Here is a 24,270-nt window from a genome sequence, read left to right on the forward strand (position 1 = left end):
TTGGAGGACACCTTTTGAACACAACATGACTCAACTGTTGGGTTGCAGGGAGAGGGAATTATTTTGTCATATATTTGTGTCCATTGCATCACAAATTAATTTAAATGTTGTTTGAGTTTCCGTTTGCTTTAGCAGCTTATTGCTCTGAAGAACTAAGGAGAAAAAACATTAACTGATCCACCTTTCTATTTTGTCCTATCCCTCTTTCAATGAAATATTTGGTTTATCCCAGGGACTGACAATACTGACACAAACTCCTAAACCACAGGCAGCAAACAGACTCATTGCCAGACTGACATGCTAAGCAGAAATAGTTTAAAGCCAGAAAATACACACATACACACACGAAAACAAAAACAAAGAGAATCTTGTTACAGTGTGCACAAAAGATGTCTACCATAAAAGGCTGCAGTGCAACCAAAGGCTCCCTAAAGGAAAGTGACCACAGCAAACCTGAACATTCCTGTTGGCAGGGCTGGTTGGAAAGCGAGGGCAAGCAGGTGGGTCGGGAGACAGACAGCCTCCTGCCAAAGAGGACAAGCAGCGCCACCTTGTTAAACCTGTCCCCAGGAACCACAGGCAGATGCTCTGCTTCCCTATGATAATGACAGACCTGCGAAACAGCGTCACGCTCCTTTGAACAACTACTGACCTCAGAGCTGCGACTCGCTTTGACGCCATTGCCAGTTCCACCTCAGCACACTCACAAGAGGCTCGATTCACCACGAGCTTTAACGCAGTGTCCTAAATGCCAGGCTGCTGATGCAACCGCCGTCGGTTTGTGTACTCCATCGAGCTTCTCCATATGTGGGCCTCGCATTTAACTGCCTCCAGATGCTTGATCTCCGATTACATATTAAGAACTTTGAAAATATGCTCCCCGGCTCGGGCAAGTTGTGATTAAGGATATGAAGTGAAACCCATTAATTTGTGTTTATCCAACATTTTATATTTAGAGGACCAACTGCTGGCAAGCATCAAAGCCCAGTCAGCGCGYGCTGCCATGAGTCAAGAGGAAGTAACTGGGGTGAGCAAGAGATAGAAGGGGAAATAAGGAGATAGAGGAGGATAGATCAGCAGTTCTCTGAGGATTAACTCATTTAGGCTGCTTTGATCTGGGAGGTCTTAATTGCYGGGCAGCGCTGTTAAGAGTCTTAATGAAGATTCAGCAACATCATGCCGACAAGAATGCAGAGGGATTGTTTCTACCTTCCCTCCCCGACTCCTGTAATCTGGAGACACGGTGACCTTAAATCTGTAGTTCGACGGTAATATCTGCGCATAGGCACATCTCAGTAAARCTAATATTGAAAAGTTAGTTTATTTCTGTAAATCAATTCGCGGAGTGAAACCCCATTGCATGGAGTCACAGAATTATGTGTTTCGAGCATTTGTTTCTGAAGCTGCCTGTTGATCGAGTGTGTCCRAGCATATTAACTAAGAGTTGTGTGGAAGGAAAGAGTGTGATGGGAAAAGATGGACAAGCGACAGGGACACACTTAACAGGACAACGCGYTGAATTTATGTGCAGTAAATGCATTTAATGCTACGATTTTCAGGTAAAAAAACTGGGAGGTAAGAGGTTCAAGTTTGGCAACTGCCATAAAGCAGTTGAAAGGTAGTTTTTCATCACACTGAAATCTAAATTAAATGCTCTCCATACAACTTCATTAACACTAYAGCCTGGATATGTTCTTACTCGAACAATGTCAAAGTGGAAACAATATAATTCAMGTCAAACTAATCCAGTTGAAACTTTCCAWTTTTTKKGGGAAAAACACAGCAGAGCGACTGGTGGTCACAACTCAGTAGTCGAATATAAATCTAAAAAATAAAGTCTTTTGCAGAGCCAAGCTCTTTGGGGAGGGATTGAGAGTATTTACTGTAAGGGCAGCTCCAGTTTTCACTAAATCCCTGTTTAACCTTCGTACAAAGATCCAGGGAGTGTTGCTGGCAGAGAGCGATGCYAAGAAGATCATTTACACAGATGAAGAGAAAGCAGGACCACCTTTCACTCCTTGGCCTTTGGCTCTCTCACATGCATACGTTTGCACAAACGCCCATCCTCATGAACAATGTCCCCTGCATACTTATGCAGCTGCACCTCTCCGGCTGCTCTCGAACATCTCCGTTGTAGTCTTTTATCTTCTTTGCGTAAGACAGGAGCAGAAAGATTTAGGAGAGAAAGYGCATTAAACTAGCTGCACTGCCTCTTTGTGATGGCAAGTTTCACTGTTATAGCACAACAGAGCCCTTCCTCTGCAGAGTCTGATCATTAGGAAGGCAGCGGAGCAGCAGAGGAACAGTTAACATTACAGCAACACCAATACTGGGAAGCTTCAATGCCTGGAAAGTACAAGGCAAAGGTGCTAAAGAGTATATAATGTGATCCAATCAAATTTACTGCTGCAGGAAAACTGTTTTCAGAGTTTTTGACTACTTCATAAAAAAATAAAAAAATCATGAAAACAAATCAATACATAATAAAATGTATGAACAGAAAGCTGCCAACACACTGTATCCTTATTTCTTATTGTAGGCTGAGTGTATGTGCGATACAGCAAATATTTCTTTGTGTTTCTGTTTTACTGTTTCCATTTTCAAAAGATGGACTAAGGAATTCTCTTTGAGATGTTCAAACCTTGGAATATTGTCTTATAAACAAACCCGGTGTGAAATTCCTTATATTTTAACCCCTGATTTTTCTGCTTTTCCTTTAGCCTTCATGACCCTTCTTAAGTAAAACAAGCCTCTGAAATATCTAAGTGTCCCAATGTGTGCAGTTTTTAGATATTTTAACATGAAACCAATCATTTTGCATCATTTTGTTTCCACTGTTTAATTTTGTGATATTTATTTTTGTTTTATCACATAAAATCACAATATATAGATTGAATTTTGCAGCTGTTTGCGGCAAAATTAGAAAAAAGTTCAAGTTGACTGTAAATATATTGTTGTCTTCACTGACTGTATGTTTGGATCCAAAAATTGTACAATATCCATCTTTGAACTGAAAACCACATGAAATAAATCTTTTTGTGACTAACAAATCAGTTTAATAAATAAGTTTAATTTTTAAAATTACTGACAGATTTCAGGTTTCAGATGACGTTCTAACTTATTATAATCCACCTATTCCCAGATTTTAAAGCAATATTTTGCTGGAAGGATGAGACGCCGGAAGCGATATTCACCAAATTCACTTCCAGAAATTAGTAAGTAAACAAGACTTTGCAGCACCATCCTCCACGCAGCATAATTGCTTTCAGGTGTCTGTCTCTTCTGCTTGTTTAGCCGCATTTGAGAACCGCCAGTTCTCTGCCTGCTCCTCCACAACCGTCTCCAACCCAGCTGGGGTTTGTGATGCAACCGCAGTGGCATTGTTAATGCAATATCACATTTGTCTTAAAAGGAGAAAAGAATTGCCAATCAAAATTTAAAAAGTACAATTTGAATGGAAAGCTTTTATTAAATATTGATGTCACACACATGGTTAGCGGGTCGTTGGCGTTTGAAGGAAAATTCATCACTTTGACGCCCTTGTGCTACTTCGCTCCACAGTGAACAGCTGTTACATCACCCTTGAATCACTCATTTTCAAAGTAAGAAGAGTTGAGGTAAACACTAAAATCTTTGGAATGCAAAGGACTCTCAGGTTTCCACAGTGAATGCTCACGGTGAGGTATGAGATTGTACCACTAATTACATCACCCACTTATCCTGCATTGTTTTGTCTTTGATTGGATTTGTGGATAGAAGTTTTCATTAATAAATGCATGTTAAAAGGTATCTTTTAAAGCACCGTCCTCTCACATGTCAGAAGTGACATATGAGAGGAATCTCATGTGTGAGTGCAATCGTTCGCTATTCCTTCGACAGGTGCAATTGTCCTTGGAGTGGATTTAAAATTCTGTTCCTGAAAATGGCGACCGTGCGCATTGCTGGTGTGTGAATGTGTGACTGACTGAAAAAACATCATGTAGAGCTGCACGGGTTTAAACAGAAGCTACCTAGGTGTAAACCATTTAAACTGTTCTAAACAAAAAGGAATTATTAGAACTGAAATTTTGGCCCCATAGTCTGGTGGAAATGTATCCTTTTTATGAAGTTTTTTTCCCCTCAAACAGGCCTCCTTCCTCTTCATGTCAAACAGAGTCTAACAAGCCATAATACTGAAACATTTCATAATTCTTTGTTAAAGAGTCCGAGATAGCAACAAACGAAACTTCAAATCTGTCCAGTTTTTTTTTTAAGTTTGGAGAAGGGAAAAAAAAAAAAGAAAAGCTGAACACAAACGAAAAGAGAAGCAGTGAGGTCTCCTGTGTTCCTGCCACGGTCAAAGCTCCTCAGCAGCTGAGTTCATCCCTGGGGGGTGGGGAGTACCTGGGCGGTTCACTGTCAGCAGGATCTGCGCTTCGGCTAGACGACTGAGCCTTCCAGGTGTCGAAACATGATGACAGCAAAGGCAGGTATTACCACAGCCAAAGCAGTGATCAATAATAGGAGAAGGTGAGAGGGAACAGAGAGGGCAGACAGAACCACAACACTGCATGACATCTCTGGAATCTCCATTTTGCCAACCTCCTCCTCCTTCTCACGTGAGAGTCTACCAGCGACCAGGAGAAGATCTTAAAGGGTAGCGCCGCTTCATCCCATGTCCCGGTTTTATCCGGGAAAGACCTGAGTAAAGGTACGGAGGGTGGCCGTCGTTGCACGTCGCCAACTTTTGCTTATCGTCGAATGCAGTTAGTCTTCTTCGTCCACGTAAGTTGAGGGGAACCAGCCCACCTGAGAAACAGCAGAACAGAAAAGAATCAGGCACCAGGTCGAAGTGGCACACATCAAAAAGAATCTTGACAATTTGATCTTTTTATGTTATAAATCTCGCAGAAAAACACAGTTATTATTTTTGGAATAACTAAATCAGAGCTGACAGGACTCCTACTTAGGCAGTAATGTAAGTAGACAGGCTTCACAGTGATCATTCACAGCTGGTATTAAAATTCGCTCCGAGCGATCAGTTCACATTTTCCCCAATTTTGTGCAAATTAGCACGTCACAGAGCAAGGCGACAAACATCCAGTGTGACATCACTGCTCACTTGAACTTACACACACTCAGTTCTTCCACAAAATAGAGCCACTGCTTGTCCAAATCAAAAGGACTCAGTGGAGGTGGCTGGGGCATTTGATCAGAATGCCCCCCTCAGCGTTTCCTGTTGGACACTCTCCAGGCACTAATTTTGCTGTTAACACTGCATTGTGGGAGGTTTTCTTAAACTGGGATCTGTCCAGACACATCCGCTCCTCGAGGGGAGTCCACTAATGATCCACTAATGCAGAGTCCCAGTCCACTTCTGACAGGTTTTACCACTGTTCAGACATTATCAGATCATTCACAACAGACATTAGCAGCAGTGAACGTGATCAGGAATGATGTCGGAAGAGAGGGAGCTAATGAGAGGAAAACAACCAACTACCTGGATTGAATATATGGGAACAGACTGGATCTATTTTTTTCTAGGGTTAGATTTAGGAATTAGAATACAATGAAATCTTAAACTGAGATGATGTGAGACATCAGTCACGACTGTGTTTAGTCATCAATGCTTCGCAGATTTTTTTTATGTCTATAAAGTTTTTGAAATGAACGGATATTAAGCCCCTGTCCACATTAACATCCATATCTTGTTAAACTTAGTTATTTTAGTTGTTTTGTCTGCGCCTACCAGACATATGCAGGGTTTTTGATGAATCGGATAACAAAGACGACCAAGTTGCACAGACCCACTCTTCCTTTTTGTACTGTAACCACACTAATAGTGTGGAAGTTTTTATTAATTGGTTATTTCACATCTGCCACGTTTTGCCCTTTTATGTGTTTTATGTGCTTCCATACAAAGCTTCACTTTAGGAGAAAGGGCAAATATCATCRCAGAAAACATGGCTGCTTATTCTCCAAAACCCTTCATTATGGCTAAATTAAAACAATTCTAAAAAGATAAGCATGCCCAAATTCCTCCRCAGAAATATAAAAATAAAAACTAATTTGACGCTAAATGGCAATTGTCACCAAGGGTGGTGCAGCAACTTTGTATTAGGATTAAGGGGCAATTACTTTTTCACATTGGGCCAGGTTGATTTTGATAATCTTTTCCTGTTAATAAATGAACTTATCATTTCAAACTGTGTTTTTTTTTTGTGTGTACAAAACAGAAGAAATCTGTAAGAGGCAAATCGTTTTTATAGCAGTGTTGTTAATCCTGATGGTATCACCATCTCAKAGCACAGCGTGTGTTTTTCATCTCAATTTGAAACTGGGGTGTAAATTTCTCTTTTAAAATAATACCCATGCGTAGCTGTTAATCATTATGAAATGATCTTGTACTGTTGAAGAAAAATAAATATCTTGTGACGCATTTTTAGACTTCAAGTTGAGCAGCAGCGTGCCATGAGAGCGAGGCAGCGCTGTGCCCTTAGGCTATTAGTGAGAAAACGGATTGTTTTACTCTTTTACAAACATTTTCTTGTGAAGAAAGTAACATTTKYAGTCCAACCAGAGAGCATGCTWATRCTTCCAATGTTGCTAATAATAGTGATGAAATCAGAYRTACAAATTAGCTGAGCTTCCTACTCTGGTTATGTTGAAGAGAATGCTTTTGTCGTTATCTCACTCAAGAATGGTCCCATTACATTTCACTTATAAGATGACGTAAGATGAAAAAAATAAAAATAAAATGACTCAAGATTTTTTTTTAGAATCTTTTCCTTTGTCTAGYAACAAAAATAAAATAAAGAAAACAATATGAAACGGCCTAAATTCAGACCGTTTAATCAAAAGCAGCGGCAGCTGACCTTGCCATCAACCTCTCCCCTCCACCAGCCGTTGGTCATCTTGGTGTAGATCCTGATCATGTCTCCCTGCTGCAGAGAGAGCTCCCGCGTGTCTCTGGAGCTGAAGTCGTAACGTGCCACTGCAATACCGACTATCCTGGGAGAAATAACTGAGACATGGAAAGATCCTGTTATTTTTATTGCGATTCACTGACAAAAATGAACCCTTTTCACTTTCATAGTAATCCAAAAATAGTTCAAATGTTTGTAATCCAGATAGACTCGAGCTGAAGTAAATAAAAACTACAAGATAACTTCTGGTTGCCTGGTATGCATGGAGACATCTTCACCAGTCCATCAGGATGGGGCTCAGTAAAGGTCAGAGGTCATGGTTATTGTGGTATTGTGTTGAACTTAATAAAAGTTAATCCTGAAGTCAGTTCACGTAATGCGCCCTCCCTTATCAGGATAAACAACATTCCTCCTTACACGTGCAGGTCAGGCCTCGTGTCACTTGTGAACACGGGTATGGGAAGGTTTGTCTGCCTTATCAGAGAAAATACAGATGACAGCTGTGAAGATACGCCGGACGAAAGGAGCGTATCCGCTCCMGAGTGCACACAGAGGCACAATGTACGATGACAGGAGCTCTTACCATCAAATAAATATGCACCTGTACAGGATTTGTACTCAACCACGTAACAAATCGTATTTGTTACGTGGTTGAGTACATGATAATATGTTCGGTATTGCCGTGCATTTACGTCAGAGCAGCAAATTGCATGCWCTGAGCGTTTCTTCACTATTTCTGRACTCTTTTGACCAAACCTGACATTTCAGTAAAATTCTACCAATTTTCATTTTCAACCCATCTTGGTAACACTTTATTTGAAGAGGGGCGAATAAGACTGACATGACACATTCATGTTCATAACATAACACCTGCCATGAACATAAGTAAGCCTTCATGAATATTTATGACTGTTGTCTTAAAGCGTCGTTYGGTAAATTATGACACTTTTAATACAAAATTGACATTATTCAAAATGTCTTTGTTATGACAACTTGACATTAACCAAGAAATCATTACTGATATAAATTTGTTCTAAAAGTATTACTGATTGCACTTTAAAAATTAGGTAACTTTATGTTATTAAAGGTAAAGTTTAAACAGTTATGTCATGTCATGTTTATGAAAGTGTCATGATAGTCTTATTCACCCCCCTTCAAATAAAGTGTTACCCATATCTTGGACCGATTACCAGTAAAAGTGCAATCATGTAATTGCATTTCTTTTTGCCACTTTAAAGTAACTCTGAAACAAACTGGAGATAGGACAGTAACGCCTGCCATAAATTTAAATCGCCAAGTTATGTTCTGATTTGTCGTTATGGGACATTATAGAGTCGTAACACCAATGGAAAACATGGTGATGTATCCTACTATCAATAAAACATTACTAAAAAGTGAATTTATTTCAGTGATTCAACGAAAAAAAGTGAAATTACATAACAAAATGCATTACATCCAAAGTGAGATATTTTAAGAATGAATTTCTAAAAACCCAAAACGTAATTTCTCAGAAAGTTTAATATATTATAAGACCAAAAACATTTTTTAAGACAGAAATGTTATATGACCTACACAATCTCCCTCCACAAGGAGGACAAGCTGCATAAGATCCCTGCTTGAACACTTCTTTTTTACTTTGTGTTGTATCCAAGCATGTCAATGGAAAGTTGAGTGGAAGGACAAAGTGTGGTAGAAAAAAAAATCACAAGCAAGAGGGATAACTGTAGCCACCTCTCACATGTATCCAGAGTTTGGCCTGCAACTCTGCCCCTCCTTGCGTTAAGCCATCCCTGAACCAGAGGCAGCGTCTGAAGCATCTTTCTGCTTAGGAGTCTCACGGCATCTTTTCAGATGAAACAGACATTGTGTTTAATTTAGAAAACAAAGTTCCAGACTGTGGAGACAGAAAACTGTCATCTTTGGTTCAAGAGTGGCTTAACGGCAGGAATGCAACACTTGCAGGCCGTTTCCTGGGTACCTGTGTGTGCGGTGGCTCTGGAAGCACAAACTCAAGCCGCAGTTCATACTTTGTGAATCTTCAGTAAATTATTAAATTGGCTTTGTTTTAAGGCTGAAGTTATTGCTTGTGCACCTCTTTCTGCCACAGTTCTTTGTAGCACTAAACTTTCCACTCATATGTTTGCATACAGCATGCTGTCTGCAACTGTCACCCTCATTAGTGTCAGTTTAAAAATGTCTGATTAAGTTTCAAATGTATCACAGCGTGTGTGATTAATCTTATTACTTTTATCTGAATTACTGAAATAAATACACTTTTTGGCAGAAATGAACCGTTCTACTTCATTCAGATGTATCTATATCTTACTTAAAATGTCATAAATGAAGACAGTTATGCTTCAAGAACTCTGAAATACAAGCATGCAGCTCAAAAGAGACAAAGAAGAGCAGAAAAGCTGCACCTGTACCTGACCAGAAAGGCGAGAAGGAGGGAGGAACAAAGCCGCAGCCGCCAGAAGGAACTACAGAGAAACATAGCAAAAGATGGAGGAGGAAGTGAGGGAAATGGGAGGTGGGTAAGGGGGGGCGGGAGGTTCAGTCCGTAGTGGGAGCAAAGAGAGAAAACATAAGCAAAGTAAACAGAAGTTTGACAGAAAGAGTGTGTGTGAGATGGCGGAGCGGAGAGGAGAAAGCAGAAAAGTTGTCAAAGTCAAAAATACAAGGAAAAAGAAAATACTGCTGAAGTGCTGTGAGAGAAATGAGCAAAACAGTGAAGGAATCAGACAAAACTGTCACTTTACGAGGCACATCTCATTCATTGTAGTATCGGCATTAAGCAGAGACATAACAGTAAGTGGCAGAGAGACCAATAATTTGACAAGGCTACGTCAGTGTAACAAAAAATAAAACATATCGAAAGATTCATGGATAGCCGTTACAGGAATATTAAATTATTGGGGATTAGGAGATCTTGATAATCTGATGGCATCAGCAATCGTTTCAGCTTCAATCCAGGTGAGCAGAACCAAATGAACGTGGTCGAGATTGGTGGTTTGACTAGGACATGATTAAAAACTCAGACAGGTTTTTTAAATCCGGCTGCTTTGTGAAGCTCTCAGAGGTTTGTTAGTGAAAATTAATGAGCCAAAATCACCAAAAAGCAAACCAGACAGGTCAGGAAGAAAGTTGTGGAGAAGTTTAAATCATGGTTAGGTTCTGAAATGGTAAATGGACTGAACTTATATAGCGCTTTATCCAATCATTTTGACCACTCAAAGCGCTTTACACTAGAGTCACATTCACCCATTTGCACTCACAAACGCTCACACATTTATACACCAATACACAGATCGGTAGGCAATTTGGAGTTAAGTGCCTTGCCCAGGGGCACATTGACATGTGGCAGGAGGACGCTGGAATCAAACCTACAAACTTCTGATCGCAAGACGACTACTCCACCCACACAGCCAGAGTCGCCCCAATACAATATTTGGGGCTCAAAACAATATTTCAAGTTTTGAGCATCTCACAGAGCTCTGTTCAGGTCATCAGCTTAAAACCAATCCACATAGCTCTAATCAGAAAAGCAGCCAAGAGGTCCATGGTGACTCTGGAGGAGCTGCAGAGATTCACAGCTCAGGTGAAAGAATGTGGGTTGACTAAGACTGGAAAGAAGAAAATCAATGTTGAAAAAATTCAAATCAACACAGCAAACGTGTTGAAGAAGGTGAAACCTAAAACAAAACATTTTAGCCTGCATGCAGATTATGCAGATTTATTATATAATAAAATCTGTCAATTTTATTATTAAATTAAATCAAATCTCAAACCTGGTAAATGTGTCATTCCAACTTATTTAAAGAATCGATTTACTGCAGGCGTACCGGCTTTAAGATTTTCATCAAAGAAATACAACCAGAAAACACTATTAGTCATCTCTTAAAGATTTTCCAAGCAGATATTTAATTATCATCACACAGTAAATCATTTTCTGGTCCCAGCATTAACACACACAGACAACGACAAGCACCAAGTCAGTCACAATTAAAACGTTTAGAAGGGGATTTTCCAACAACATTTCTTAATAAACTTATAGCGTTTCTGTAGTTCAGAATCTTTGTGTGCGTTTGCTCAGTCACACATTTTTCTCTATTCATTGCTATGCAGCACCTTGTTTTGAGATTCAAACGTGTTTTTAAAAAAAAAAAATATTATCATTTTGCTTTTTGCATGACATCTATCTCTCCACAGAGGCTGTTGCTGTTTACCTGACAGAGAATACAGTGCCCACACTGGTGCGTCGACGGGGGTGGACGACTTAAGGCAATAATAATCCACCCCGCAAAGCACAGAGGCAGCCGTGGCTCTGTCAAGGTTTCATGAGAGAACGTAGTGCTGTGAGTGGCAGCAGAACACAAAAGCACCTCTTACAGAGACGCTTTGAAGCTCCACGCGCTCTGAGACCGACTCCGCCAAAAGAAGCAGAGGGACAAGGATGCAGCAGAATTTTACACCCAAACAGACACAAAGGCCCAACTCTGACTTTGTTCCAGCGCTCATCTGCTCGCCCTGGCTGCTGGTTGTTTACACACGCGTCTCTCTTTAAGTTAAGACAGTTTACCTCCAGCTGCCTCCCGCTCATCTAGATTAGATCACATTTGCAAACTTTTCCCAGTTTTGCGGAAGCCGCTGTGGTCCCTCCGTTGGACCCGGGGTATTCCCCCAGGTGTATGTCAGCAGGCGGCTGTCACAATGTTTTTTTTTCTCCCCCCGTTGCTGGAGCCAGCCCAAGTGAAATGTCATGTCCTGTCAGTAAGATTGTGAAGCCATCTCGCAGCTAAGCAGAGTTCGGAGTGTGACGTTTTGGAGTAGCAGGCTCTTGGTGGTTGCCTAAGGCGCTTTAGCCCTAACTGGGACCTCCCTGCCAAGACTGGTGAGCTGCTCAGGCTCCGTTTTATTTATCCGTCAGTAAGCTTCCCAATCTCTCTGTTGTTTTTAGCTCAGTCCCTTATTTTCTATATCACCTTACTCCCATMTGCATCTCTCTTTTAACAAAGAAAACGGCAGCAGAAACAAAGAAATGTTGAAATAATAGCAGTCCAAGACAAACCAGATYGATTGCTTTTTTTGGTAGAAATTACAATGTATAAGTGTTGGATTAGTTTTTGATGAAGGGAGAGTCCGACCACTGCTCAGGTGTAGTAGAGTAACAGGTAATGAGTAAATCCAGCTGGCATTCAGTGAGGTCATTCGTGAGCTTTCATGCAGCAAACAGGTGAGGCAGCACTGTAACGTGTTGGTTATCATTCTCTGAAATTGAGTAAAATTGGGTTGTTTCAAACATTGTTCAGAAAAATGGCATACTTTAATTAAAAAAAAAAATAGGAAAGGAAACATAAAGTAGCACAGAAAATGRTAGGCTGTTATTTTACTTCTATTTATTAGCCTATCCACCAGATAGAGCGTCTGAGTCAGGATTGTAGAGGTACTAGCTCTTTGAAGCTAAGACATTATGTTCTGTTTTTTTTTCCCTTTTTGATATTTTCTTTTTAGAACGTATCAATAATTTGTAGTTTTGCAAACTCTTCTGCCTCAATAGGTCACAGATGAACTTCACAAATTTTAGGAAACAAACAARACAATCCTGAGGCCCAACTTGAAAGAGAAACTTTGAGAATCTCCAGAAACTTGAAAGGAATATTTATCAAGACCAATTTTATTCTTARGAATGGTTTAGAACCTTTGCTGAGTGCTTTCACTGAAATGCTTGCTAAAATAAAATCTACTCAAAGAGACACTTAGTAGGGAGAACTGGCTAGAGTGAGGAGTTATAGAAGCTAACACAGATAAACGTACCTGGGCATTAGTACAGTTCCAACTCAAACCCTGCCAGTGAGTATGGTAGCAATTAGATGCATATATAAAAGAAGAAACCCTCCAATGGTCCCATCTTTTAAAATGACTTTCTAAATGGGTTACAAATCCTCAAAGAACACATTAACTGGACTAAAGAGAAACAGTGCGACTTTTTATTGACACACTGTCTGCCAGATGGCACCTAAACACTAAATTTAATCCAGAGTACACTATGAAGCATGGTGGCTGAGGCATAATGATATGTCAAACTTTCTATTATTTTACACACTTAAGTTTCATGCATCTAGAGATGTAGTCCAGAGTTTCTGATTTGTAGCTTCCTGATTTATTCTGGATATTTCTGTGTTCTTTTCCTGCTGAGTTTTCCTTTCTCCTATTGGCTTTGGGCTCTTTCTTGTGAAGTTGTGTTCTGTTTTCGTATTGTTTTCTAGTTTCGGGTCTCTGTCTGTTTATTTTATGTTCTGCCATTCATAGCATTTGTATCCCCTCTGTTATCTGTTTTTCTCTTTTAGCTGCTCTCACTCTGGTTGCTCGATTGTCAACCCTCCATGCTCCAGGTTTCTCTTCTCAGTTCTTGGATATGTTTGCTTCATGTTTCCTTTTGGACTTTTTTTAGACTTTGTCCCTTGGATTTCTTTAAGTTCTGTGTGAATTATTAAAGCTTTCAGTTTTTGCTCCCCTCCTTGTCTGAATTTGTGTCCTCTCGAACCCACCACTTGTGACAGGGGATGTTTTTCACACCGGTGTGTCAGGGCAATTTACCACATACCAAAGATGATGGGTCACTTTGAATGCATCAACAACTTGAAGAGGTCATGTTGCCTTATGTTGAAGGCAACATAAGGCAACTGAAATTCTTTTTTGTTACAGGACAATGACCCCAACCACGCCAGTAAGTGTGTAGAATCATTGTTCCAGACCAAAATAAGGTTAGGGGGTACAATCCCCAAATCTGAATACAAAAGAAAACCAAACATACAGTTTCTTAGACAAAACCAAGAAATCTAGAGTTATGGATGCAGAAAACTATATTTGTTCATAGTTTTCAGAAATTGGTGAACTCCAAGCAACAAATGTATGGAGTACAAATAGATCTTAGAAAGCTATTTTTTCATTTATACAGTAAATGTTTGAGGTTTTATGAAAAATACAGACACTACAAATTTTTTGAACACCCCAGAACTCACTTTTCTTCACTTTTTCCAAAGTAAGAACAAATTTGATAATTGTTTCTTCGTTCTCTGATTTGGAAAAGAATGCGCAGTGTTCCCAGTGTATTTCATCTGCTGAATGTTTTATAAATGGATTGATCTGGTGGAGCATTTTTCTACTCATATTGAACACTCAAAGTGCTTCAACTTAGAATAACATTCACTCAACCAGACTCACAATATTCACTCAGCAAAATGCAGTTCAGTAGGCAAGCTGGGGTTAAATGCCTTGCTTAAGGGAACATTGACATGACAGCTGAACTGAAATCAACAACTTTATAATGGTGAGATATTTAATCTTCCCATTGATCCAAAGCTAAATTAAAGGAATTTTATGAATTTTACTCTCTTTTTAGTCTACGCTGCTAAAATTGAAAATAAAAAAGGTTACTCAAGAGAATAAATTTGAAATCTATTAAAGGGAAGTCATAATTTTAAGTACTCTGGATCCAATTTGATATTATCTTGCTCAAAAACATGGCCAGAGCTGGACAAATTAGTTGACATATCAGATTTTAAAACTTAACTCATCAAAAGGTGAGCAGGCTTGTCTTAATCTGAAAAAATGGGGAGTCTAAGTAGGGCAGGACGCGTGGGGGACACAGCAGAAAGGGTTCAGCCAGAGTGCTATTCATGACAGAATCATTACTTTATAAGTTAGAGTGTGTTACACATTATGACAGATATTATCTCATCTTCCCAAGAGCGAAACGGTTTGATTGAAGCAAAACGTTAAGATTGTTGGGTGAGATCTGAGCAAAATGTTTCATAAAACAACTTCTACTATTTATTTTATGTGATAACATAGAAAGGATTCAGCACAGACTGTGCCTGTTATACACAGTTGGCAGGTAAGCAGCCTTCCAAAAAAAAAAAAGAACAAAAATCACCTTTTTCCTTCTTATCTGATCTCTTTTTTTTATAGCAAAAGCCACAAATGCTGGTCTTGGAAGCAGGTCGAAAACAAAAGCTTTCCTTAGAATGTCTTTCATATATAACCGGCTCAAGACATGATCTGAGCATGTAGCGTTTCCACCTATCAAGCAGAAAGTGTCAGGGAAGAAACCTGGATGTTTGTGAAGCAGACTCACCGTTGCCAACCTTGGTAATGGCCTTAGGCATGTTTCCATTGGACAGTTCTCGGTAAGGAACCTGCAGAGTGGTGTCAAGGCTGCTGAATCCCTCTTTCAGTGAGTGTTGTTTATAGTACTCCACCAAGTCCTGTGTGAGACGAGCACAAGAAAATACTTCAGCGAAACATGGGCTGAGTCTGGGTTATATTTGCACCAAAATTTAGGTACTGCACCTTTTATTTTGACATATCTTGATGTTAACTCATGATCATATATTTATATTTTTTTATGGAAAATCTTATGACTTGCAGGTGCTGCAAGTATTTGCTAATTACATATTTTAGCGGCTCATTTTCCAACATGAATACAAAAAGGTAAATTAAAAAAAAAAAAAGTTCATATATCTCAACTGAGCAGCAAAGGTATCGTCAATTAATGCTACAGAGTTCTGTGGGACCAAATAAAAAAAATAAAAATCCATACAAAGTCAAAGCCGTTACCAGCACAGTCTTGAACAGGCGGCTCTCAGCGATGTAAAAGCATCCGTCCTTGGTCAGAATCTTAATGTGCTTGACTTTATCGTTGAACCTGTGGAGGGTGAAAAGGACATGGACTGATAATCAACTATACATGCTTTTACCTCCGTTTGGTCTCTAAGGTGAACCATAAAGATTGGCCGTCTGAGAGATTAGTTGGTTGTCATGCAAGAAAGTATGTTTCCATAACAAACTGAATAGAAAAAAGTTTTTTTTCTTTGAATAAATACGTAAAGTGTCATAGACCTCATCAATTATGCCTAGTATTTATGTATTTTAAGCTATATTTTTAATGTATTATTTAGAAACTGGTACTTTATTCTTAAGACTTTATGCCATTTAGGAGGTATTAACAAAACTCTACGTAATAAACCAATTACACAAAAAGCATATTCTAAGAAGTGAATACATTTTTACCTTGCTGGATTACAAAGCAATTTCTTACAGTTCAATTAATAATGTTTATTTATTTGGCATTCATCACCACAGTATAGAATATGTTTTTATTATAACACATTTGTCACAAAAAAAACCCAACAAATTAATGTAATGCAATTACTTAGTCACAGCCTTGTAAACAATCCAACAGCCAGGAGCAGAAATGGCGTGTTGAGCAGTGTGATCACGTCTTTTACAGCCGTGGGAAGATGCTTGGTAGATGCATGCTGGTGTTTGTCTTCTGTTTCTCTTAATAGATTAAGTTCATGATCATCAAACTCTCCTTTTTTCCCTTTCTTGTCTCTAAGAAGTAAAAGTGGTTTTCTAAGATTTAAAGAATAATGTTGGGAAGCAGTTTCCTACGTTCAAGCTAAATTAAATGGTTGATCTTAAGTAATTTTTTATCATAATCATATTTTATTATTTGTGGACAATGCAAGAACCAACACAGTGGAGTTGCAGCAGCTAATTGCTTCCTGTATAGTGAACGGTAACATTCTTCTATCTCATTTGGTGCTGTATTTCCAGGTGTGTGTTTCTTTGCTTCCTGTGTGGCTCTGAAGCTCTGGAACATCGTCCCAACGTCCCACAGACTGCACACACTCCTAAGAAATAACTGAAGGTGTTTTTATTTCATACGTAAAGACAGGCCTTTATGTATGTCTTATTATTTTGCCTTTGTGATGTACGTCTGTGAAAAGGTTTTTGCAAAACTTCTTATACATTAAGACAAAAAAAAAGAGTCCAGGATTAAAACTACAATAATGTTTCATTTATATCCTCTATTAGTTTGATGTTTTACTTAGAACCAACATGGTAAATAATGTTCACAGTTAAACATGTTAAAGGACTTCTTATTTACAGCGTTATGTAAAAAAATAAATAAATAATAATAATAATAGTAAAGATATTGTAAATCATAACAAAAGCTATCTGAGAAACATACGTACAAGACTCAGAGTGAACACAGTCAAAATGCGTTCACTTAAGGAAAGGGTGACAGCCTAAACCCAAAAAGTGGGAAACAAAGAGAAACAGACTGGCATGTAAGATCTAGGACAAAACATTAAAAAGAGTTCCATCACGTCTGGTGTTTTCCTTGATACATTATAAATATATGAGGGGTAATATATTATTTATCCAGTATGTGTTGTGGTATAACGCATTGAGACATATAAGGTATGTTTTCTGAACAGAGTCTCTCTCTCATACTCGCAGGGCTGGAAACTACATTGAACACAGAGATATGCTCATAGGCCAACCACTTGTGGTGTAGTTTGACATTAAACAGCTCTAGTTGATCGGTAAGAGCTTGCTGCGTAAAGCTCCATTATCTCAAACAGCCATCCTGATAATGATCTTAAGCACTGAGACGGGCAATTAGGATTGGACTGTTCAGAAACTGGCCCACTAGATCAAAGCAAGGAATGAGTAACTGCGCGAGCCGACCAGAAATAAATGGGCTGGAATGGTGTGTCACTGGCTAAATAGTCTTAACATCCAAACACTATTTCAGAGCGCGCTTTCCGTCGTTATAATCTCACACAATTGTCATGCCAGGTCAGGAGGACTCGGTGGGCCTTTATTTCTTTTAAAAGACCGTACACGCTTTGATGTGGCTTGAAAGATGTTCACTAGTTAAACAGACAAAGTTGCTTTTCAAAAGAGAGACAAAAAGCCACTTTGCTTCTAGATAAGGCAGCCTTTTATTGGGGCTTTGTGGGATTGTACGTGGTATCTACAATTCAAAGGTATTGTTAACCCTCTTTTGAAATGCATTTCTAAGAGTTGTAACAAAAGTGCGTCAAGTGGTGCCATCAAAAGCTATCGAGTGTTCCTTATGTCTGAGACGCATAGCCGGATAATGAAACGACAATCCATTTCCACTTTTTCTCTAAGTCACATTTGCCCGGTATGCATAAATTAAGCCAACTACAATCATGTTTACACTAAATCAGAATCTCATATGTTGACATGAAAACTGTAAAAGAGTAGCCACATTTCAAATGCGCATCTTACTCCATGATTTTGTGATTTTATGTGATAGACCAAGGCAATAATTGGGGAGTGAAAGGCAACTTATTTTTAAACTCTTCAACACTACAGTGTAATACATACTGTATAGCATACGCATGGTTCTACCAAGTGATTCTATACTTTCTAGAGCCAGACCCTCACTCCAACTGCAGCTGAAAATATTTCTGCAGAATGTCAAACCTTTGCACATCTACAGATCAAAGAAAATGCCACCCTTTTTTTTTTCCAGGGCAGCTTTTGCTCAGTCAGATTTTATGAAGAGTCTGGTTTAAAGTTGCAGTAGGTAAATTTAATAAAAATATGTATTTTACACATCCATCCATCCATTTTCTTTACACCCTTGTCCCTTAGTGGGGTCTGGAGGGTTGCTGGTGCCTCTCCAGCTAATGTTCCGGGCGAGAGGCGGGGTCACCCTGGACAGGTCGCCAGTCTGTCACAGGGCAACACAGAGACACACAGGACACACAACCAGGCACACACACACTCACACCTAGGGACAATTTGGAGAGGCCAATTAACCTGACAGTCATGTTTTTGGACTGCGGGAGGATCATGTTTTTGGACTGTGGGAGGAAACCGGAGTACCCGGAGAAAACCCACGCATGCACAGGGAGAACATGCAAACTCCATGCAGAAAGACCGGGGCCGGGAATCGAACCCAGAACCTTCTTGCTGCAAGGCAACAGCTCTACCAACTGTGCCACTGTGCAGCCCGTATTTTATACATTTGTTCAAAATGTCACTGACGTGACAGTAAAACAAAAAACAGATAATCTGTGAAAAAAATCAAGCTCCTTTGTCTTCTTCCAGGGGTCCTACTGCCATCTGCAGAAATATACCACTACAAATCAGAAACAACCAATAAAAGTCAGGAGGAGGGTCTTAGTATTGTCAATCACGCTTGTGTACATGCTGCTCTGGATTACAAGTTTGCTGCAGCTGTTCAAATGGTGGAAAACAACTTACCATTAAAGATGAACTGTTTATCTGCCGCCACCAGAGGCCATGCTAACTAACATGCACATTCACTGCATGGGGGAAGAGTGTGAGCAGCGCTTACATGAGCGTGATTGATTGCTGATTTGTTTTTTGTTTCTGACCGATGTATTTCTGCAGATGGTAGTAGGACCACAGGGAGGAAGCAAAGGAGTTTGATTTTTTTCATTGATTAACTGTCTCATGTTATACTGTCACAACATAGTGACCAGAAAAATAGAAACATTGTTATGTTTTATGATTTTATTTAAAGATTGTTCTGATTTTAAGCTCCATCCATCTTCCCCTGTCCCTGTTGATTGAAAGTATCGCCACAGTTTTTTGATACCATCAGAAAAAAAATAAAGTCGAGAGAGTGCAGCAATGTAAGAACAACGTAGGACTTGTCAAAATATACAGGTAGAAATTTCGACGACATCTACACGTATGTAGATGTCGTCCCACCTCCTACCTCCACATCCTCCAGRATGTGAGATATTTCTAGGTGATCATCACTCAGCCTAACATAGTGCCTCTGTCAGTTTGCCATTTTCCTGCTGTCCATTCCTTTGACATCTTTTCTCCTGCTTTCCACACAATGTAAAAGAAGAAGGCGATTCATCAGGTCAGATCACTGATGTTCCATTGCTTCATCCAGTTCTGACACTCGCCCGTCCATCAAAGACACTTTGAGCGAGGGGAAAAAGCTCAGCCTGGGCGTCCTTACTGGTCTACAGCTGCACAGCCCAAAAAGCAAGCAGCAGCCCACTGTGTGATCTACCACCTTTCTATTAAAGTCGGCGTAAAAGTTCACAGCAATTTAATGACTGTATAATGGGATCTACGGGATCCCACCGCCTTTGCTTCCTACACATCAATGAACAATGGGCGACAGAAGGGATCCTGTAGCGGTTCACTGAATCTTCTTTCTTGGACCTTATTTTGTAGGTAGAGCAGTCGTAAGACCTGCTGCTCTGTAAAAGCTTTCGTATGAGACTACAACAAATTGGGCTTTGTCAACTTTTTTCATTTATCCACTGTTGCTGCTTCTAAATCCAAAAGGCTAGACTGACCTGGAATGGCAGGATAATAAGATCCCCTGGTAATTTTTGGTTTTGGGGCGCATCGTACATTCAAAGAAATCAGTAACCTGTAAGTATTAACGTTCATATTTATTCAATGAAAGGCCCTTTCGAAGGAGAAAAATGTGGTTTACTTTTATTGAGGTGGCAATTTCTTTAGTTTTATTCAGAAAAATGTAATGTAAGGATTGTACCCTGGCTAAGACGTTTGGTTTTAAGAATTTTTACTAAGTGGAATCCATGTTTTAATGATGTCCAGACAAACACTGGTAAATGTCACAGGGAAACAGATGACATTTTGGGATTTTGGGATGGTAATTTGCACAGAAATGTGTATTATGTCATGTACTATCTCCGCTTCACCCTCAATTAAGCTAGTAACACCAACACCCCGGATAAGCAGYCAGCTTTTTTCAATGATGTCTCTGCACAAGATATGAACAATGCTCCACGGTCTCCAGGATCTCAATCATCGTTTGGATCGGTTGGATCTATTTCATTATGTGGAGGCATTCACGATGCTACTGGGTTCTTACTAATCACTAAGAAGGTTTTTCTTCCATCCATCCCTGGCCTTACTTCCACACCGCCACTAACACAGTAATGAGATGTTTCTTTACGATCTATAGAATTTCCCTTTAATGGCTCATCTATGCAACTCTTTCCCGAGAACATTACGTTAATTGAAACACTACCATCTGTGTGTGGGTGGGATGAAGTTGTAGCCCCATCTAGATACTCTGAACCAGGACCCGTAYATATGCCGACACCAACAGGACCACAGTTTCATCACATCAACATGCTAAAATGAGTAAGGGAACTCCTGAAGCTCCATTACCAGTAACCGAGAGCATATTGCATTCTAGTTGCAACTATGAAGATTTCTCCAACACAGATTTTTATTCTAATGGTCTGAGTTTGTTGTGAAGTGGGCCTGAGATGGAGACCACTGTGCTGTTTTCATCTGCACTGCTTTCCACACAGCTACAACTGTTTGCTGTATTGATCAACGCATTTAGATGCGAGGCTTAGATTTAGAATTTTATTGTTCTAAATTCATTCTTAAWTCTGTACATCAGGTTGTTAGCTGTATGTGCTGCTTTGTGTTATAAACTCATGTTATTCTAGTGATTAATAAAGTTTCCAATCTAATCTAATTCAATCCAATAATTAGGTTTTACTGAGATGATCTTCACAGGATGATCCTCTTCTGCTGCTCTGCTATTCATTTTGAATGAAGTGTGGAAGACTCAGAATGCCGTCACGATACTCACTTTATGCTGATGGCATATTCGTTGCAGTCTTTGCTCCGGTGTCGAACCAGATAAGTGCTGTTCCCTCTGTCGATGAGCTCCACCTCAGCCTGGTATCTCTCCATTAGCCCTGCAAACCTGAGCAATCAATGAACAACTACTGCACTTACACCGCGGCCCATTCATGACATAACAATGAAAACAATGGATAGCAATCAATAATATAGTGCAGAAATGGATTATGGTTATCATACACAATCTCTGTTTTCTTACCAAAGCTGGGAAGAATAATCGACAGGTTTTGGAACCTGGCGGAGAGAGGAATTGTGGTTATTTTGTGTTTTAATGCGATCGATACAAAGGGTGGAGGTCATTACAGGTAATGTGATATTCAAGYCACATCTGAGGGCTAAAATAAGTCTTCTTCAGTRAAAAAAGGCAATTCTAAGTCCTACATCTCATTGCTCAGACGTCAATAGTAGCCATTATCTACTGAATGCGTTGTAATCACACTAGATTTTGTTATTGATTTGGATAAATACAAACACTTACACATGGGCAAGGCCTCACAGCATCACTTGGAAAGAAGCCAGTCTTGCTTGTCGCCAGAATTTTGCCCTGCAATGGCAGCCGTTTGTTAATCGCATTATATTTGTCTGGGTTAAGATGAACTTTCTCCCTCTTTTTTGCCCCCCCTTTATAGCCCTCCCTYCTACCCCCACTCTCGGTTCAGTAAATCCTCAGCAATTAGCACACAACAAGCAGTGCATCTAATTTGCAGCCTGAGTTAATTATGGTTCAAAGTCTGCCGGCAGTTAGATTTGTACTGCATCAAAACAAGAGCCTCGTTTTAACACTAAATAATGGATCGTATTCTAGTCTTTTAATATCTAAATAGTGTGAGCGCGGGCTCACGCCAGAGACACGCGGCTGCTTTTCAGGAAACCTGCCCAAAGCAATCGCAAGTTATATGTGCTCATCTGTAATTCTTTAAAACAAACAACAGAAACTTTTGTCTGCATCAAATAAAACCTACTGYTAAAATTAACCTCTCTATTTCTAATGCAAATACAGCACATATAGAAAACAGACCCGCTAAAGAGCCTTTTCCACCTTTAAAAATGTGCAACTCAACAGAAGAACAAGAGGGAATGTTTGCACACCCTCACATAATTGAGGATCTTGCTGTGTTCAGAGTTAGCCACCACAGTCAAACTCCCCTTGTGATCATCATAAGTCTGGGCTTATGACGTATGATGGCAAATCGGCCATCTTCCAAAGACATTTGGCATCTTGTGAAAAATGTGTTAGAGCTGCAATAATGAGTTCTGAGAAAACCATGGACTGAAAAGTTGAACAAGCACACCTTACAGGTCACTCCACCTTGATCTCTCCTGCCCTACAGTCGTCCCTCCACAGCTGAGCCTGCCGAGAACTTGAGATGTCAACAGTTTTCCTGTTGATATCTCACAACTTTAACCAATCGTTGCTGAGAGATTTTTCGTTATCTATTTATAGGTTGTTTCTGTGTCATTAGCAGAGCTGCAGCACACTGGCAATGTTGAGCTTAAATTGCCTTACATAGGGGATAGGTGTGAGTAGCTTGAACAAATGGACAGTGCTAAGGCCTTCCCCCTTCCTCTGATTGGTTGTTTCTGACTGGGAGTGGTGTGTTTTTGGCAGTAGGACCACTGGGAGGAGCCAAAAGAGCTTGACTTATTTTTTTTTTTTTTTTACATGTAAAATTACAATGTCTGAAGAAACCAAAGCTGAAATTTTGGGTCATAATTTTAAATAGTTGTGAGCAACTTGGGGAAAAAAAAACCTTCTGACCTGTATGTGCTAGAAAGCTCAAAATTAAAAGGAACTTCATCTTTCATCACAACAATGCAAAGAACACATCCATATCATCAAAAGAATGGCTTTAACAGAAGATTACAGTTTTGTAATCACCTGGTCAGAGTCCAGATCTGTGAATCTGGCCAAAACCCTGAAAAAGGCTGGAGCCCATAAAACAGATTTTAAGTGATTTTGCAAAGTGGTAATAGAAAATATAGCTAAATTAGGACCTGTGCTGACTCAACAGGGCGAGCAAACTTATGCTGCCACCTATTTTAGCTACATTTTGTTTGTTTTTCAGTTTAAAGGTTACAGGTCACTATAAAATGTGAAACWAAAAGTTCTAAGATGAATTCTAGTCATTTTTTTTCCTTTTTTTAAATCAAACAAACTTAGCATTTTAACAGGAGTATGCTAAACCTAAACTTAAATATCCACTTTAAGGTTAGGTTTAGCTTCTAATACAGCTTTAATCCACTAACATGTGTCTCATGTTTTCGAAAACAATAAGAACATCTGTCAGMATTAACCTAATAATACGGGCTTACAAGTTCAAATTCGAGGTCAATTTGAAGTCCATTGAGCRAACATGAGAAGACAAGAAGTGGTGGGGACACGTTAAGCTTCTCATTCAGCTTCCTGCCCTGTTTATGCTTCCCTCCTCACTCCTCTTTATTAGGGTATGAAATGCTTTTTGGAGCCATCCAAGCCCTGGCAGTAACTAAATTGGATAGCGAATCTTTACCCATCTCTATGATTCATTCTGTGTAATAACATTTCATCAAAGGTTTTTAAGAGAGCCCTTCTCTATTTGTTATGCTTTCGATAAGCGTATGATACAGATTAAACTTATTACTCTGTTGGCATAAACAGGCAGCAGCCAGAGGATCAAATGAAATTACAGTGATTGATTGTATTGTTCTGCCAGGGGATGGGGGATAATTGCCTTCTGGGTAACAGGGGATATGAATTCTCAGTGTTCTGTAATTCCATCCTCTGGCGCCACCGGGGACGCTGAAGATTAAAGGCACCCTGTGGAGTTTTCATTGTAAACAAACAAGGTTCTGTTCAGATTCAGTGTTTTTT

The 24,270-nt window shown here is 39.6% G+C and overlaps 1 protein-coding gene across 2 annotated transcripts in view; it reads right to left on the reverse strand.

The window, feature by feature from the left end:
- Positions 1-3,454: 3,454 nt before the first annotated feature.
- The window catches only part of LOC103479751 (guanine nucleotide exchange factor VAV3-like), a 64,268-nt gene continuing 43,452 nt past the window's right edge, over positions 3,455-24,270 (reverse strand). The window contains exons 21-28 of one of the 2 annotated variants that reach the window (XM_008434379.2): positions 21,898-21,963; positions 21,619-21,653; positions 21,367-21,483; positions 15,525-15,612; positions 15,043-15,172; positions 9,332-9,385; positions 6,855-7,003; positions 3,455-4,788 (exon numbers count right to left, since the gene is read on the reverse strand). In XM_008434379.2, coding sequence (XP_008432601.1) covers positions 4,747-4,788; positions 6,855-7,003; positions 9,332-9,385; positions 15,043-15,172; positions 15,525-15,612; positions 21,367-21,483; positions 21,619-21,653; positions 21,898-21,963 — 681 coding nt within the window. In that variant the 3' untranslated portion in view covers positions 3,455-4,746. The remainder of the gene's footprint in view (positions 4,789-6,854; positions 7,004-9,331; positions 9,386-15,042; positions 15,173-15,524; positions 15,613-21,366; positions 21,484-21,618; positions 21,654-21,897; positions 21,964-24,270) is intronic. The other variant, XM_008434380.2, reaches the window with a different exon arrangement.

This window comes from Poecilia reticulata, linkage group LG17 (assembly GCF_000633615.1).
Source record: "Poecilia reticulata strain Guanapo linkage group LG17, Guppy_female_1.0+MT, whole genome shotgun sequence".
In the NCBI taxonomy this organism is placed as follows: Eukaryota; Metazoa; Chordata; class Actinopteri; order Cyprinodontiformes; family Poeciliidae; genus Poecilia; species Poecilia reticulata.